The sequence below is a fragment of the Xiphophorus hellerii genome, chromosome 4 (assembly GCF_003331165.1).
Source record: "Xiphophorus hellerii strain 12219 chromosome 4, Xiphophorus_hellerii-4.1, whole genome shotgun sequence".
Lineage (NCBI taxonomy): Eukaryota > Metazoa > Chordata > Actinopteri > Cyprinodontiformes > Poeciliidae > Xiphophorus > Xiphophorus hellerii.
In genome coordinates, this window is record NC_045675.1 from 5462931 (window position 1) to 5478888 (window position 15958).

General features: G+C 36.2%; 1 protein-coding gene across 1 annotated transcript; it reads right to left on the reverse strand.

The window, feature by feature from the left end:
* Positions 1-1379: 1379 nt before the first annotated feature.
* Positions 1380-15638, reverse strand: lingo1b (leucine rich repeat and Ig domain containing 1b). The gene is made up of 2 exons (XM_032560107.1): positions 15342-15638; positions 1380-4663 (listed from the first exon to the last, which is right to left on the reverse strand). Exons 1-2 carry the CDS (start codon positions 15351-15353, stop codon positions 2804-2806), a joined length of 1872 nt encoding a protein of 623 aa, XP_032415998.1. The 5' UTR covers positions 15354-15638; the 3' UTR covers positions 1380-2803.
* Positions 15639-15958: the final 320 nt, after the last annotated feature.

A 15958-nucleotide genomic window follows, 5' to 3' on the forward strand; every position in this document is an offset into this window, starting at 1 on the left:
AATAATGTCTTTACCTTATTTTGTACTTATTTTCAAGTATATTATGTGTGTTTGTTGTCGTTAGTATCAAACAGAGGCCAAGTTACGGGGGAGATTAAGGTTCGGTTTGCTTACTTAGCATGAGGTAGCATGAGGAAGCACAAGTCCCGTAGCTTAAAAGTAGGGCAGCATTGGTAATTGTCAGAGTTCTAGTTCAGCTGACTGTTCAGGTTCAAAGTTGTTGCTTTTAGAAACATATGACCGTGTTCCTTAAGGTCTCCGTGTTATTTCGTTTTATTACTTTTGCATGTTTCTTGTGAAGAGCTCAAATAGGATGGTGTTCACAGCAGTATGTACAGGCAGATCAGTTGCTTGGCGATCTGGCTCTAGTCGGCTCACTTGTTCCCATAAACTTGCTTGTTCAGACTGAATACATAAGTGATTCCATGGAAATAACCCGGGGACGGTTTCTTTATTTACCATCCGTCTCCCCCCGGCATTTTTAGGCTGAAGAAGCTGATCCGGAATGAAGTGAAGGCTGCAAACTTTGCTGTTCGGCGTTAATTTTAACTGTTAGCAACGAATATTTACAAGCAACCGCCTTCTGAATTCAGGATCGTTTGGAAATCAATGAAAAGTCCATTGTATTTGGAAGACAACAATGTTCATTGTACTGCTTTATTTGCTTCTGAAATACGACTTTCTTTTCTAGCTGTCATGGTAACTCAAAGCAGAAGCAAGAAAGCCGCATTTCGCTCATGCAGACGTGACGTCAGCACCAAACGTGCGAAGAGCCCATTGAAATGCTATGGTATGACCTTAAACAGTACATACATGCTCAAAAACCCTCCAATGTGGCTGAATTGAACAAATTCTGCAAAGAGAAGTGTGCTAGAATGCCTCCACAGTGATGTGAAATACTGGCAAGTAATTCCCAGTTTGGTTTACTACTACTGCTTTTTCAAATAAAGTTATTGGATAAATGCACCGCTGGATGTACTCAGACCATCTTTGTCTGAGTACATTCAAAGTGATAATGTTTGAAAATCTGAAATGTAAATGTAATAAAAGTAAAAAACAAAAGAAATCTCTTGAGGGGAGGCCTGTATCTTCACAGTGCTATAGAACAGATTTAAAATGTTACCATAATACATCTTACATTACTATATATACTGTATATATATATATTTATATGTTCTTTTTTTTTTCTTCAGAAAATTGGAATCAATTGAAATTTACAAGCTCAGTCACATGTACCAACATAGAAATACCAGGAAATGCTATCAAGGTATTGTGAAATATTCTCTTACTGAAACCTTTTTATAAAGGCAGCTACCTGTGTTAAATGTACTTGCAGCATCATCTTCTTCTTTCTCATTTAGCATAAAATAAATAGCCTGTTGTGCAAAATGTTCTTTATTTTAATAGAATTTCAATTTACCCATCCCTTTTAAACATGTATTTAGAGGTTAATGAACACATTATCTTCAGAGCAGACCTTGACTGTGAAATAAATTGGACAACATAAAATTCTTATGAGAACTGGAGCTCCATTTTACATAGAAATGTTGAGTATTGCTTAGCAGAAAATTGGTTCTTAAGGCAACAATTAAATAATGTCACTACCTTGTAAATATTTAGTGACGTTGTGCCTTCTGGATTCTAGGACAGTGATTAACCTTACTAAACAGTCTAATAGGTTGTAAAGTATTTTAGAGATTTTTGCTCAGAATATTTTCAAGGGTGAGGTTATGCTCTAAAATCATTAACACTCTCTTTCAGTTAAGTACATCAAAAACATGTTTACTGTATATTTAATCTGCTCTTTGGATTGCAGTTTGCTCAAAACCCACAGCTATCAAAAGCATTACTATTATGCAATAGCGTAATGTACACAGAGGAATAAAATACAGAAAAAATATGTATATCACAACATTTAAATACATTTAATGACAATCTTCCTTTGCTGGCAGAGAGGAGCAGAAACTGGCTTTTCTATGCAGTGTGGTAACATGCACACTTTCAAATGTAACCTTACCACGTTAGCCAAATACCCCATCTTGTAAATTTTCAATAAATGATTTAAGGATTTTAAAAAAACATCAGAAAGACCAGTGTTAACAGACTGTCTTTAATTAACAAATGAAATTTAACTTTTAATTTTATATTTAGCCACTAAAACCATAACTATTTTGTTGATTCATTATTGTTTTTAACATTTATCTTAGAAATTTTTGGGTCAGTTTCTGAAAAGTAAATGTATGTTTTGTTAAATATAATAAACTCAAAAGAAAGTACTTTTGTCATACTTTTCTTTGACTGAAAAAGAACTAGATGAGGGGGAAAAAGGAAAATTATTTTTATCTCAGTATTTCAGGCAATATAGTATTGGCTCGTGACAGGTTCATGTGCTTTTAACAACTATCAAAGGTAAAAAATAGACAACAAACAAAAATCCCAACATCATTTTTGTTTTTCACAAAAGAAAGATTACTTAAAATAATTATCAACTGCTTATCTGTATTAGCCTGCTTGTCATATACTTTTACTGTGCTTTTTTCTTATATAACCCTTATTTGGTTCCACACAGAAATCATGTAATTTGAGTGCATGTTAGCATACTGTACAGTACATGTACAGAAATCTGAACAATTGTTCAACATTTATTTTTAAAGATTCAGTCCCTGAAGTAAAAAATGTCAAAGGTATACTGTCTAGATGCATTTGCTGCTGTGCTATCGCTCACAAACTGATTACATATTTTGACAAGAACAGTATGCATCCTGGCTGCAGTTTGTAAGCTTACATGACCTTCTTTAAGAGTTCACATGATTTTCATGTTGAATTGTACAGGTGCCTCAGTTGGACTGGCCTCCTCTGTCTCCTCTTTTCGTGGCACATATTCAACTTCAATAGTTGACTTTGTGCTGTCTTTTCCTCTACTCCAGAGGAATAAAATTACAAGACAAAAGAGGACCACTCCAAGGAATGAGATAAATCCCATCGTGGTTGCGACAATAAGTGTCTTTACATCAAATGGAAATGGGACTGTTGTTCTGGTCACATTAGCACCTTCATCACTTGGCTGGTTAGAAATAAAAGCAAATGACTTATTTGGCTGATGTGGCCAATTCGGGGAGTAGCTGTGTACAAAAAGGTGAGCAGCTTTTGTGTCATTGCCAGCAGCATTACTGGCAATGCACAAGTAGGTGCCATTGTCCTGAATTTGGGCGTAGCGTACCTCCAGTGTACCCTCGCTGGATACTGAGAGCCTTGACCCTATAGTCTTTGTAGTAATATACTCCTTCTTGGGGGATAGCCACATTATCACTGGAGCTGGATCACCCTCTGCCATGCACGTGAAGTGAACAGTAGTTCCTTCATCAACATGGCTTTCCATAACCTTATAATCCACAATCTTTGATTTCTGACAGATGAAGTAGTCTGGAGGCAGTACGTCTGGGAAATCTTTGAACTCTTTTCCTTGCACAATCTTAGGTGAAGCACAAATGGGCTGCTGTTTGTTGAAGTTAAGCCTCCACCTCCTGCGGAAGACCCATAGCAGGCGGCAGTCGCAAGCCAAAGGGTTTTCATACAAAGCCAGGGTCTCCAGGTTTCCCACTGAGTGAAAAACGGACTCCTCAAGGGTGCTCAAGCTATTTCTTGACACGTTCAGAATACGTAGGTGGTTGAGTCCACGGAATGAGTAAGGCTCAATGGCCACCAATTGTCCACCAGCCAAGTGAAATGCCTGGAGTTTTTGAAGACTGAAAAGTTGGTTACCTTCAACAGTATGAATAGGATTGAAAGATAGATTTAAAAACCGAATATATCTGAGATGATTAATGGCTTCATAGGGGATGGTAGACAGATTGCAATTTGTGACAGACAATGATGTGAGGTTGAGTCCATACAAGCTTTGTGAAGCCATAGTATTCAAGGCAGGCATATGAGAAATCTCCAGTATTCTTAACCGATACAGCCTTTTAAAGGAGAAGTCCCTTATATCAGTGACGTTCAGATAGCGTAATCGAAGAGATAGCAAGTTATGTACATGACTAAGGGCATCAGTAGGAACTGAGCCCAGTTTATACCCTTCAATGTTGAGGCTTTCAAGATTGCTCAGACCATGAAATGATCGAGGCGATATAAAGACTAGGTCATTGTCCCCAACTTCCAAAGCCCTCAAGTTGTACAGCTCTTGGAACATATAGTCGAGCAAAATAACAATTTTGTTCTCACTTATATCCAACTGTGTGAGATTGGTCAGGCCTGTGAACACTCCAAGCTGAATGAGCTTTAGCTCGTTGTTGCGCAAGCCTAGCGTTCGAAGGTTCATTAGGTTACTGAAAGCCCCCGGCTCAATGGATGAAATAGTGTTTTCGTTCAGTTGCAGCTCCTCCAGCTGAGGGTAATTAATGAACTCCTCAGGCCCTAGAGTCTTCAGACGGTTTTTGCTGAGGTCTAGGAGTCTAGTTTCAGTGGGGATGCCCTCAGGAAGAGCTGCCAGCCTTCTTCGATGGCAGACGACTGATCGCTCCTGGCCATTGCAGTCACATTTTGAAGGGCAGCCAGTGGTGGAGCCTGAAAGGACGGTGCCCAGCATCAGGATCAGGATGGGCTGCCAGCATGCCACCAAGTAGCTGTGCCCTCCTGCCTCTCCGGACACCATCCTACTGCTTACCTGTGGAGACAGAAAAATACAGAATATTGATATGTTTTGAACCTTAGGAAGAAAAAAATCATTTCACTAAATAGATTTTTATGACTAGGGAGATATGTATATTACTAGAGAAAATGCATGATGAAGACTGGACTCTGTTGCATTGGAATTCTTTATAAAGTATTGCTTTGCAAGGTCTATATGGGTTTTATGCCATCATATTTTTCTATTGATGCAAACATTATTTTGAAATTTAGGGAAGATTTTCTATGGTTAAAAAAGACACTTTTCCATAAGATTATATTTTATGATTTAGGAAGTTTCAGGTAGATTAAGACTCTAAAAATACATAAGATATTAATTACAACCCAAATTTACTTCTTGCACCTAAATACCTTTTCATAAGTAAATCAGAATTTTTTTTATTTTTATTTTTTACATCAACATGACTTTAAATGTTCAATGACTCTCCCTTTCCCTGGATCTAATTTAGTTAGGGTGAAGTTCCTCACAAGTAATAGAATCAGACAATCAATGAAAGGGCTTGGCCATACTGTGCAACTATCCTGCAATACTGCAGACTTCTGAGTATGCTGAAAACAATTACCATCAATCCCACTGACACATTGTGTCTGCTTGTGGACAAGCAGCCCAATATCACATAGTACAGTTTCATCTGTTGAGATACAAAATTGTAAATATTCTGATGTTGCATTATTAAAATAATATCACAGACTTGGTTACTGGTGTTTGCATCTATTAAACAATTTAGATGTATGTTAGATACATAACAAGACCATGTTATGTATCTAACATGGTCTTGGAACTATTGTACTACAAACTACATTGACAGCCAAAAAGACCCCCTGTGCAACAGGAATAGTGTATTTTTCAGGCGTGCCTTGGTGGCGTAGGGCAGTGGTCCCCAACCCCCGGGCAAGAAATAATTAAATATTTCCGTTTTATGTATTATTTGAGTCTGGAGGATCTTTTGTTTTGAAAATCCTTTAACCGGATTCTCCAGGTTACGTCTTGCGCGCCAACATTGAGCCCACAAGCAGCAACAGATCAGATGTCTTTGGAAAGTTTCTTTGCGAAGGGGAAAAGGCCCAGAGAAGAGACAGGAGCATGATCAATGAGGTTTATGGAGTCTGAGATGGAACATTTTGGGTAATTTTCTCATTTCTCCCCCTAGTGTGAGTAGGTAACAGTTTTCCCAGATGGTAATATGTAAAGACTGCTTTGATTTCCAGTTTAAGAGAATTAGACACCCACTTTCAAAGAGTTGATCACCCTTGGTGATGACCTATAACAAATACCATTTCTTTGACGGCACCTGGCTACTACTTTCCCTTTTAAAACCTTTGGGGAAAACAAAGGTGTGTTTTTACAGGCAGTTTTCCCATTTTGGTGTAATTTTTGCTTTAAATGATAGTGTAGAATCCTTTGTGTCTTTTGTTTTTACATTTATTAGATATAAATTGACATAAACCCTGTTTCAATGACTTCTAACCACTTAGCACATTGGATCTCTCCAATTATTCACATTTTTATTTTTAAATTTAAATTGATTTACATGTTTTTTAAGCAAGAAGACTTATTGCTGCTCCTAGCAACAGTTTCTCTGTGTTGGATAGGCCTAAAAAGTATTTGAATGTTTGAAATAGTCTTTGTCAGAGAAAATATTTACCTCAGTCTACCTTGTCACTTATTTTTCCCTTCTCTGACTCACCCCATTCATTTTTAACTGCATTATTTTTGTGAACATTTGAATGGACAGGCCTTTTCTACACTGGCCCTTCATGACAATTGTGTTATGTCAGGGGACCTCTCACTCTGTCTCTCAAAAGACCTGTCTCTGCCCATGTCTGTCTCGTGATGCCCCAACAGGCTGCACAGTTTTATGAAGGTGAAACTAAGAGTAAGATGTGCACTTCATGGGTCAATGAATGTCTCAAGCATTATACAGACAAATGCGCTTTATGCATCAGTGCATTTGTCCCTTTCAGCTGTTTTAGTTATTAAATACCTTTGCTGTGTGGCATAATATTGAAAAACCTATTAGAATATTTACATTGGGAATTAAGTGGCAGGTTTATTGGACCTTTTACGCTGGAAGAAGGAAATAGTTTATGAATAATAACTGCAAACTAATCATGATGCTAATGGATTCTTTGTCATTTATTCAACAGATTTTGTCTTTTCCCATTAATGTCTTTAGGGCCCTATGGTACAGTCTAAGCCTAGAGTCTATGTCTATAATCATAAATTTAATCACGTCTTTAGATTTTTAGTGTGTACAGTATTGCTGCACACTGTTGCGATTGGGCACCCCTGCATGTTTTAAGTTTGAAAAATTATGCATTCTGATAATAGTGCATACAAGATTATGCTATATTTTGATCAGTACGTCAAAGAAACTGAAGCAATGCTACTCTTGAGTACAGGTTTTGGCTACTTCACTCTCCTCAAGTTCCTACACTGATTGACATAAAAGCATGTTGTAACCAAAAAGACATCAGACACAGAAACACCCAATTTGTGTAAAGGTGAAGCTTCTGGTTTGTCTATTACTTCACTAAGCTTTGTCATTCTGTTCTTTTCTAGGTTGCTGTGCCATTTGGAGGTCAACTGAACATACAGGAAACAAGGTGTTTCCTGCGTGTTACCACTGGTTGTACTACGCACTGTTCTAACATGCATACATCACTTACTGTAAGTATTGGTTTCAGAAGCTTTATGTTGGGGAAAACAAAAATTAGGAAATGTGTGTTTCTTCTCAAATTTGATGTTATTGTTGTTATTTTATCAGTAAAAGTACCGGAACTTGCATGTAATGTTTTATTTTTTTCAAGTTAATTAAATCAGAACAAACGGTGGTACTCAAGAACTGGGTATTGAAGTAGCATTTTTGACCAAATATCTTTTTACTTTTACTTGAGCATATTTTTATTACATCTTTTTACTTCTACTTGAGTAAAAATATAGTGAATAGAGGTACTATTGTGTCACTTTTTGGCTACTCTACCCATTTTTGTCAGCCCTAATTTATCATTCACTCTCAGTCTGAGTGTAAGCTGCTTTGAAATGTGTGTAGAAAATGTACATTTATTTTTCTCTGTAACACCATCTATAGTGGCTAGTAAGGTTTAGGCACAGAAGAACATCTATGATTACTCTCTGCCCCATCTCATCTTAAAGACCATTCATCTTTACTGTCACCTGACAAGCTACAGCTCAGTATGAATACTAATGATTCAGTATCTGCTAGAATTTGTATAAAAAGGCTCACATAATAAAGACTCAATGACTTTGCTTCTATTTGCAAGAATATTGTAATACTTACTGAATCTCCAAATTCTTATTAAAATTTCAAACTGTGGTTTTATGCATTGGAAGATAGTGCAATTATAAAATAATAATAAAAAAAATAGCATACACCTGACTAATTAATAGTAAAGGTTTGAACACAAAATGCAGGAAAAATTTTAGTTAATTTGATTCCCAATGCTTTTTTGTGGGCATGACACATTTTATAAAGCTGCCAACAACACAACTACTGCAGATCAGTGCTTTGTTGAAGGGCACCACAAAGAGCAGACTCCCATAACAAAACGGTAAAGAATGTAACACTCTCAAATGTTTACTCCATATGATGTCAAGTAGGATGAGACCTTCCTAATTCTGTCTAATCCTCACAGTGGGGCCTAAAATTATGCTAAAATGTGAACTGCTCTCAATTACTAAAATATTAGCTGCAGTATTTAGATTAGTATGTTTGATTTATATAAATATATTTAGATTAATATTTTTAATATGCTGATGGCTTTGAGCTTAGCGTTTCGATTTCTAGTGAGTAAACTAAAACATGTTTTATAGTTTTAACAATCTAGTCAATGGATTTTTTTGCTCAAGGATGCCAAAATGCATAACTATCTCAAATAAAATATTTGCATGTGTCACACCATGAGGACCACAACAATGATTAAGACCAAAATCCATTTGTTTTTATATTTCCAATTATAATATTTAATTTGAACAGGGGAGAGATCAACCAGAAGGTGAAATTTATGAAAGAGTACTATTGATTTTAGGCTATTTTGACCATTGCCAATTTTTGAAAAAGCACTGTAAACACAAAAAATACAGCTAGATTGAATAAAGCCACTGAAAGTTTAGGACTCTAATAAATTAAATGGGATAAAGAAGTATCCTTTGCTGTTACCAAAGTCTTATTCTAAAATATTGAACACTTCATGCAATGTGGCCAAGCATAGTGACATATAAATGTTGTCTAAATTATATTTAATTTACTGTCCCTTTACCTGGGTATACGGTCTATACAGGTAATTATTTTTTTTAAAAAACACTTCTATAATCTGCTCTGTTTCGTACTGACTAGAGAGTGTACAGTGTGTTGAAAATCTGTAAAATGGTCCTGAGCTGGGAATTGCTGCCTACAACATTTAGTTGAAGAGTCGGTGAAAGCTGTCTGGATTGGACAAGGCATGCACACCCAATGCAAATTCGCAGAAATATCAGCAAGGCTGTTCTTTCATTGTCTTTTTTTAGAAATAAAACTTGTCAGAGTTGCACTTCATTTTTAAACTTGAAACCCTGGTATTTGCATGCTTCTGCATATTTTCTGGTTTAAAATGAACACAGTCAGATCCCTGATGGAACAGCAGATACAAGATACTTCTTGTACCCTTGTACACTGCATGCATCTGTAACATCCAGATTTGTTTTTTGGTTCAATAATGAATGGCAGTAATGCTCACTGCAACCACATTCAGTTGTAATTATTTATCTCACTAGACATAATAGACCAGACAAAAAATAAAAAGAAAGGGGTTTAATTATTTTTGTTCTTTCTGTGGTATAGAGCCAATATTACTTTACTTCATAGAAGTTTAGAATTTGTGCCTCAAAAGAAAAAACTCAGTCATAAAAATAGCAGTCAGAGAATCAGGAACCCAACGTACAAAGATTCAACACAGAAATAAGGATTGCAGGAACACAAAATGTGTCTGTTGCATTCCATATTCATGTGGGTGATTTTATATTTATGTCATGTTCAAAATAAATAAAAAATTGATATAAAAAAATCATATTCAAAAAAGATGAATAAAAATACGAAATCCATGCAAAATTTTTACTTGTAGCTTCCAGTTTCCATAATTGTAAATTCTGTTGGGCTGACTTTAAAACTACCTAATCACTCAGGAATGAGCCAGCCTGAGTCCTCTGCCCCACTACTATAGTCTCTGTCTCATATTTTGCGTAAAGCTGTTATTAAAATTAAATGAGGATACTGCAGAGCAGCAGGACTGTGACCTTCTGAATACATTTGTAGAACGCAAATTTGAGTATCCTGTGACAGATCTGTCTTCGACTGTCACCTCTCCATCCAGCAGACATTGCATAAACACTCATAGTCTGGGAGGATTTATCACAATCATGCTCCATCATTTCCTTTGATGTTGCCCATTATGGAGCTGCATATGTATCCAAGACAGATCTTGTTACAGAAAATGTTTTAATAGCAACATCCCAGATGTTTTTCTGGCTGGTTCACCCATTTCTTATTTCTGGGCCATCACAAATGAACTGCTATGTGCAGAAGTGCCCTGATTATAGATGTAAATAAAATGGCCTATAATTAGAACTAAACATAAAAATGCAGCCACACTGACCAAACTGATTCTTCTCAGTGTTTTCTATTTCATATTTTATTTTCCCCAATGTGTTGCTGCTCATAAACTCCAGCAATATATGATGTCGATTCTCATACTATTACATTTAGTTAACTTAGATCTGATTCCAAATTTATAGTGGGAATTTTATATAGCAGTTACATATATCAGAATGAAAGTAAAGCCTATGTTTATCTATTTGGCTTATCTGGGATAAAGTAACAACTTTATTAAATAAGTAGTGTATTAAATTGATTGCATATTTAGACCAGACATTCCATTGTGAACACTGACTGGTAAAGTGAGTAGGATTGCTCATCTTATTACAACAGTATATTCTTCTCTGAAAGCCTGCATCTTTCCAAATCAATCTTGCAACCCCTACCCCCACATCATGAAAACACTTCTTATCAATCCTTCCCCTTCCAACACAGCTGAACAGAAAATGCTTAAAATTGCCATAAAAACCACAACCTACAGTCTGATCTGTTCAATATGCCTTCAAACTCCCTGGACACCAGTGGGATTGGATCTGATTCTATCTATTGGTTTCAAGCCTGATCCACAAAGACTCCACCTCACAATTCACTCTCAATAATGTATCGCTATACCCTACCAGACTCTCTAGCATACCTTCAGATGCTCCTTGAATATGTTCCATCTGCTTAGTTTTTTATTTTCTTTTTTAAGCAAACACCAAAGTGCTATGTATATGTTGATATTAAGTGTATATTCAGTGCATGTACACATGTAGCACTGTTCCCTTGCAGAATGGAGGTCCTGGGCTCTTTCTGCATAGAACATGGATGTTTTCCCCTCACTTGTGTTTGTTCCCTCTTGGTGCTCTATTCTCTCACAGTTCAAAAACTTGACTGTTAGGTCCTTTGGTCTGTCTAAATTGCTCTTAGGTATGAGTGCGTAACTGCATGTGTGTTTCTTTGTAGCTTTGTGATAAACTGGCTGTCTGTCCAGGATGGATGGATTATCTGATTATCTGACAGATCATCAATAAAATGTGAAGGCACATCCCTCTGGGCTGCATACCTACCAGTCATGTCAGATACAGTTAGCCGTGTAAAAAAACTAAAAATATAATATTTCCAATCTGTTGTGTTTTTTGTATCCATAATAACTAATGCTGTGTTAATAATTTGAGTACATACAAATTAATGCAATCAACTAAAACTCTGTTACAAGAATTGAAGGGTGTCAACATATTAGCACCTGCATTGATTTTTTAAAATTTTCTAAGACTAAAGACATTAGTTACAACCACTTTGAACACACATCTGATACAGCCTTTTAATATATTCCATCTTGGAAATGGGTTGTTTATTTGTAGATGTCAAGATAATAAAGCCTAAAATTAAACAACAAAAACTTGGCAAGTGGTTATTGCAAATAGCAATAGACTAAAAATGCTTACAGTTTCAATTTAAGCTTGCATTCAAGTTTGTTCTGAAATCTCCTTCAATAATTATCCTAATTTTTAAGGTAAGAGGATAAATTGGTCCCAAATTTTGGTTAAAGTATATTCTTGCCAGGCACCGATTATTTTCTGCCTGTCACTTACAACTTACTTACATGCATCATGCATCAATATCTCTATTAACAGCATTTTATTTTCTGTAAGCTGTCAGAGTAGTAAATTGAAAGTAATGGAGCTCATATTTCTCTCAAGTAATAATCTATGCAATGCAACTTAACTATATACATTAGCAAAGCTTCTGACAAAACTGAAACTGAGTTTTGGTTTTCTTTTGCTTAAAGTATCTATCCAATATTTATTGTACAAGTTGATTGCATTGTCAAATTAAGTTTCTTCATTTGTTTAGCTTGAGTTTACAATAAATATTATCAAAATAGTCCATTTGTTGGTTAGTTGTGCAGAATCCAAATTAGTCCAAATACAGCTCAAATTAATTCAAATTATTTCAATCAAATTTAATCACATAGTCCTTATCAGAGCCAATTTAGAACAATCTAATTCAAATTTCATACAAAATCACATGACATTTTATAAGTAATTAAGCACATTCAATTATTTTTTTTTCATATTTATAAAATGCCAAATTACTGAAGTTACATAATTTCTGGACACTTTACAAGTCAACAAAATTGTGGGTCCCAAGTGATCCAAATTCAGTTCAAATAATTTCAAACTATTTTAATGCTGTCCAGTCTTTTAAGTCAAGTTAGAATTTAAAGTAAAAGTTAAATAAGTATAAGGGAGAGAGATCAAATTCCCCATTTGACTCATATTTAATTGATGACACCACAATAGTGTGACCTTATGCTGTTTTTGTTCACTATTATATCCGTGCTTTTTTTTAATGACATGCTGCTGCGATTATTTGTGATGGTCCTTTAACCAATTCTGATATCTATTATGGTATATAATACATATATATAGAGAACTGATTGAGCATTTCAAGGCAGATATTGCCAGTCAAGTGGTGTGGAAAAACAATTCAATGCAAATAAAGCTAGAAAAGATTGGAGCTTTAAAAAGGTCACAGGAAAAAATAGAATAATACAGCATTATGCTTACTGGAGAAACCCCCTAACACATTTATGTAGAAATGTCAATTATGTGTGCTATTTTGTTATGTAAACAGCAGTTTGTCAAATGATTAATATTTTTTAAGGCTCAATTGGTTTATTAATAATTGCCATTCTGAACAGTGGCAAGTACAAATTATATAAAATATGAAAACCTTTTAGAGTATAACTCAACATGTTCATGGCCTGTTCAAGTAGGGACATCAGCTAGTACTAGCTAGCATAGTAGTTCATACAGATCTGAAGATCAGCAGATCGAAATGGTCAAAACTGTAATATGCAGAACTGATACCCAGCCAAAGTCTACACAACTGAACAGTTGAACATTTATGTTTTGTGTAGATGAGAGGGGAGACTTACCCAAATTTGAAGCACACTTGACTCCAAATTATATCAGTATTTTGTTTTAGTGGGTATTTTTATTGTTAGGCTTGTAATACTAATACCCTCAATGCATGTTTTTGTTCTGTTTTATTACTCCCTTAAGTAAAACTGAAGCAGCACTCTGTTTTGAGTAAAAATAACAAGAGAGAAAAGAATAATGAATAAATTCAATAAAACAAGGATGACTTAAATAACCTTTCTTTATTTGTACTATGTGCTTTATGCTAGTAAAATGGAGTGGGCAAATTGTATTGTTCTTGTGTTGTATTTTTAGCTTCTGAGCTCCAAATTATTACATTGGTTAAAAAACATACATCAGGCATTGACCTTGGAAAAAAACCAAAAAACTATTTTGCTGAAGTTTTCCAACTGACTTTCTGTGGGTTTGCCTTTTTGTTGTTTGCCCCTGCTGCTATTAATCAAGTGTATTTGACTAGCAAAGCTGACAAGCAAAGGTGGCCCCAAATTAACAGCTGATGTTCCCAGGACTCCAGAGATCTTTCTAGCTGCTGCAGTTTCTGTTTGCTCTGCTGTCTTAGAAAATACCAGCTCAAACATTTATCCAGGTTGTGTTTTTTTTTTTGTTGATCCTGACAAAATTAAGCAGACCAAATTAATCTGGATATTGCCCAAATTCCAGCCCCCCAGCAGCTAATGTCTAAGGTGAATGACCGTAAAATGAAATTTCGCAACTCGGGAGAAGAAGATCCTGTCAAAATAATTGCTTGATCTTTATCTGACAAGTTATATTAGATGGTAATATGGTACACATTTTTAAAGTCTTTAATTCAAATATTTTATGGAAAAGAGCAAAAGATTTTATATTCACATAAGAATTGCAATTTTATATAAACAGTAGAATACAAAGACCTACAAACCAGAAACGGATTTGATTTTGACAGTAGCAAGAATGATTCAAGAGTTCCAAGAAACCTTCAACGTTGCGTTCCAAAATTTTTGCTTGATTAATCTGAATCTGTGGATGCTCTGACACAATGATGTGCATGAATAATAACTCAGGAAAGAGAATCCAGTCAGCCATCATAACCTGACAAGTGGGTCCCAATTAAATGCTTCTGCATAGTTCATAAAATCTGGATTCAAACAACAGTCCCTTTTCCCTCAGAGACTGTTGGGGGTCTTTTGCTTGCAGTGGATGTTGCTGCACTGCTAAAAAAAAAGAGAGAGAAACAGTCCCTTTATTGCCGTTTGCCTGCTGGAGTGTATCAGCCATGATTATAAAGAAGCAATAAAAAATGTAGCTATGAGATATTGTTCATTTGGCCTCCATAAATAATCAAACAAAGTCACCCTACTACCACAACCCATCCCCCCATGCCCACCCTCGCCATCAAAACTACTGCCATCCATCTGTCTAACCTGTGGCAAATCAAACACCTGCAACAGCATCCCTGTTTGCCACAGGAAATGGCCAGCAGCAAGCGCTTTATGAGAATGTGTGTCAGTCCTGATGAGTTTATTACCATTTTGAAAAAAAACAAAAAAAAAAACATGAATGTTAATGAACAGATTAGGAAGCAACAGCAAACCACCCTGGCAAAAAAAAAACCCAAAAAATAAAAAACACTGAGGGTGGGAGGCATAAAAAGGACACTTTTGCTCTCTCATTTGCACCTTTATGTGTGGCATAAAAAGGAGGGACCAAGACCATTTTGTACAGATGCAAGCAAAGACATAACATAACTACAGAGCACATGCATTTGTGTAAACACAACAAAAAGTATCTAACCAATGTAATGTATATTTTAATGACATGCACATATCATTTATATATGGTCCCTTCACAATTTTAAGATTTTAGGGCAGAGGAGCAAGATAAAACCTTTCCAGATGACAAAGCACAAATAAGACCAAGAGCTTTCATCTGAGCATAAGTCTCCTTCTTTACATCCCCTCCATTTGCTTAGGGTACTCAGTTTTTTTTCTTCCTCACAATAATTTGCCTCTTGCCGATCCCATGGCCCCACCACTGCACCATAATAAATCTGATCCAGTGACTCAGTGCTCAAAGCCCACCATAGAGACAGAGTACTTACCAGGACTGTCATGCAGAGAATTCTAATTCAGGCAGCTCCATGTTGCCAAGGAAATTCAAAATGCCTCCAAAAGCATGGAGTCGGGGCTGCAAGGATTCAGGACGGGCTAGATTAAGACGGGTAAGGACAGCATACGCAGAGATGAGAATCCCTCGTCTAAGGGGCATTTGAGAAATGCCTTCGTCCTCTCCAGATGTGCTAAATCCGGCAGCACTGATAGGCTGACATGTAAACACACAGGCGGCTCTGCTGGCTCACACACGCTCACATACATGCTGCACCTAGCAGAGAAAAGAGGAAGAGGGAGGGGCGGCTGATGAGAGGTGGAGGGAGGAGCTGCAGTGCACTGGGAAAATGAGAGGACTGGGAGAATAGGAGGCATAGACCACAGGGAGCTGAAAAGAGATGAAGAGAAACGTTCTCTGATTGCAACAATGATATTTTTTCACTGTACGTTTCCTTTTAAGGTCTGCTTTGGTGCTTTACTTTGTTTCCGGCTGCTGCAGGAGAAGGCGTAGTGTTTAGAGTTGAGAAGAAGAAAACGAATTCTCTACCAGTTTAGATTATTTACAAAAGTGTTTGTGTTTGTTTAGTCCCCTCCTTCCTTTTTTAGTATT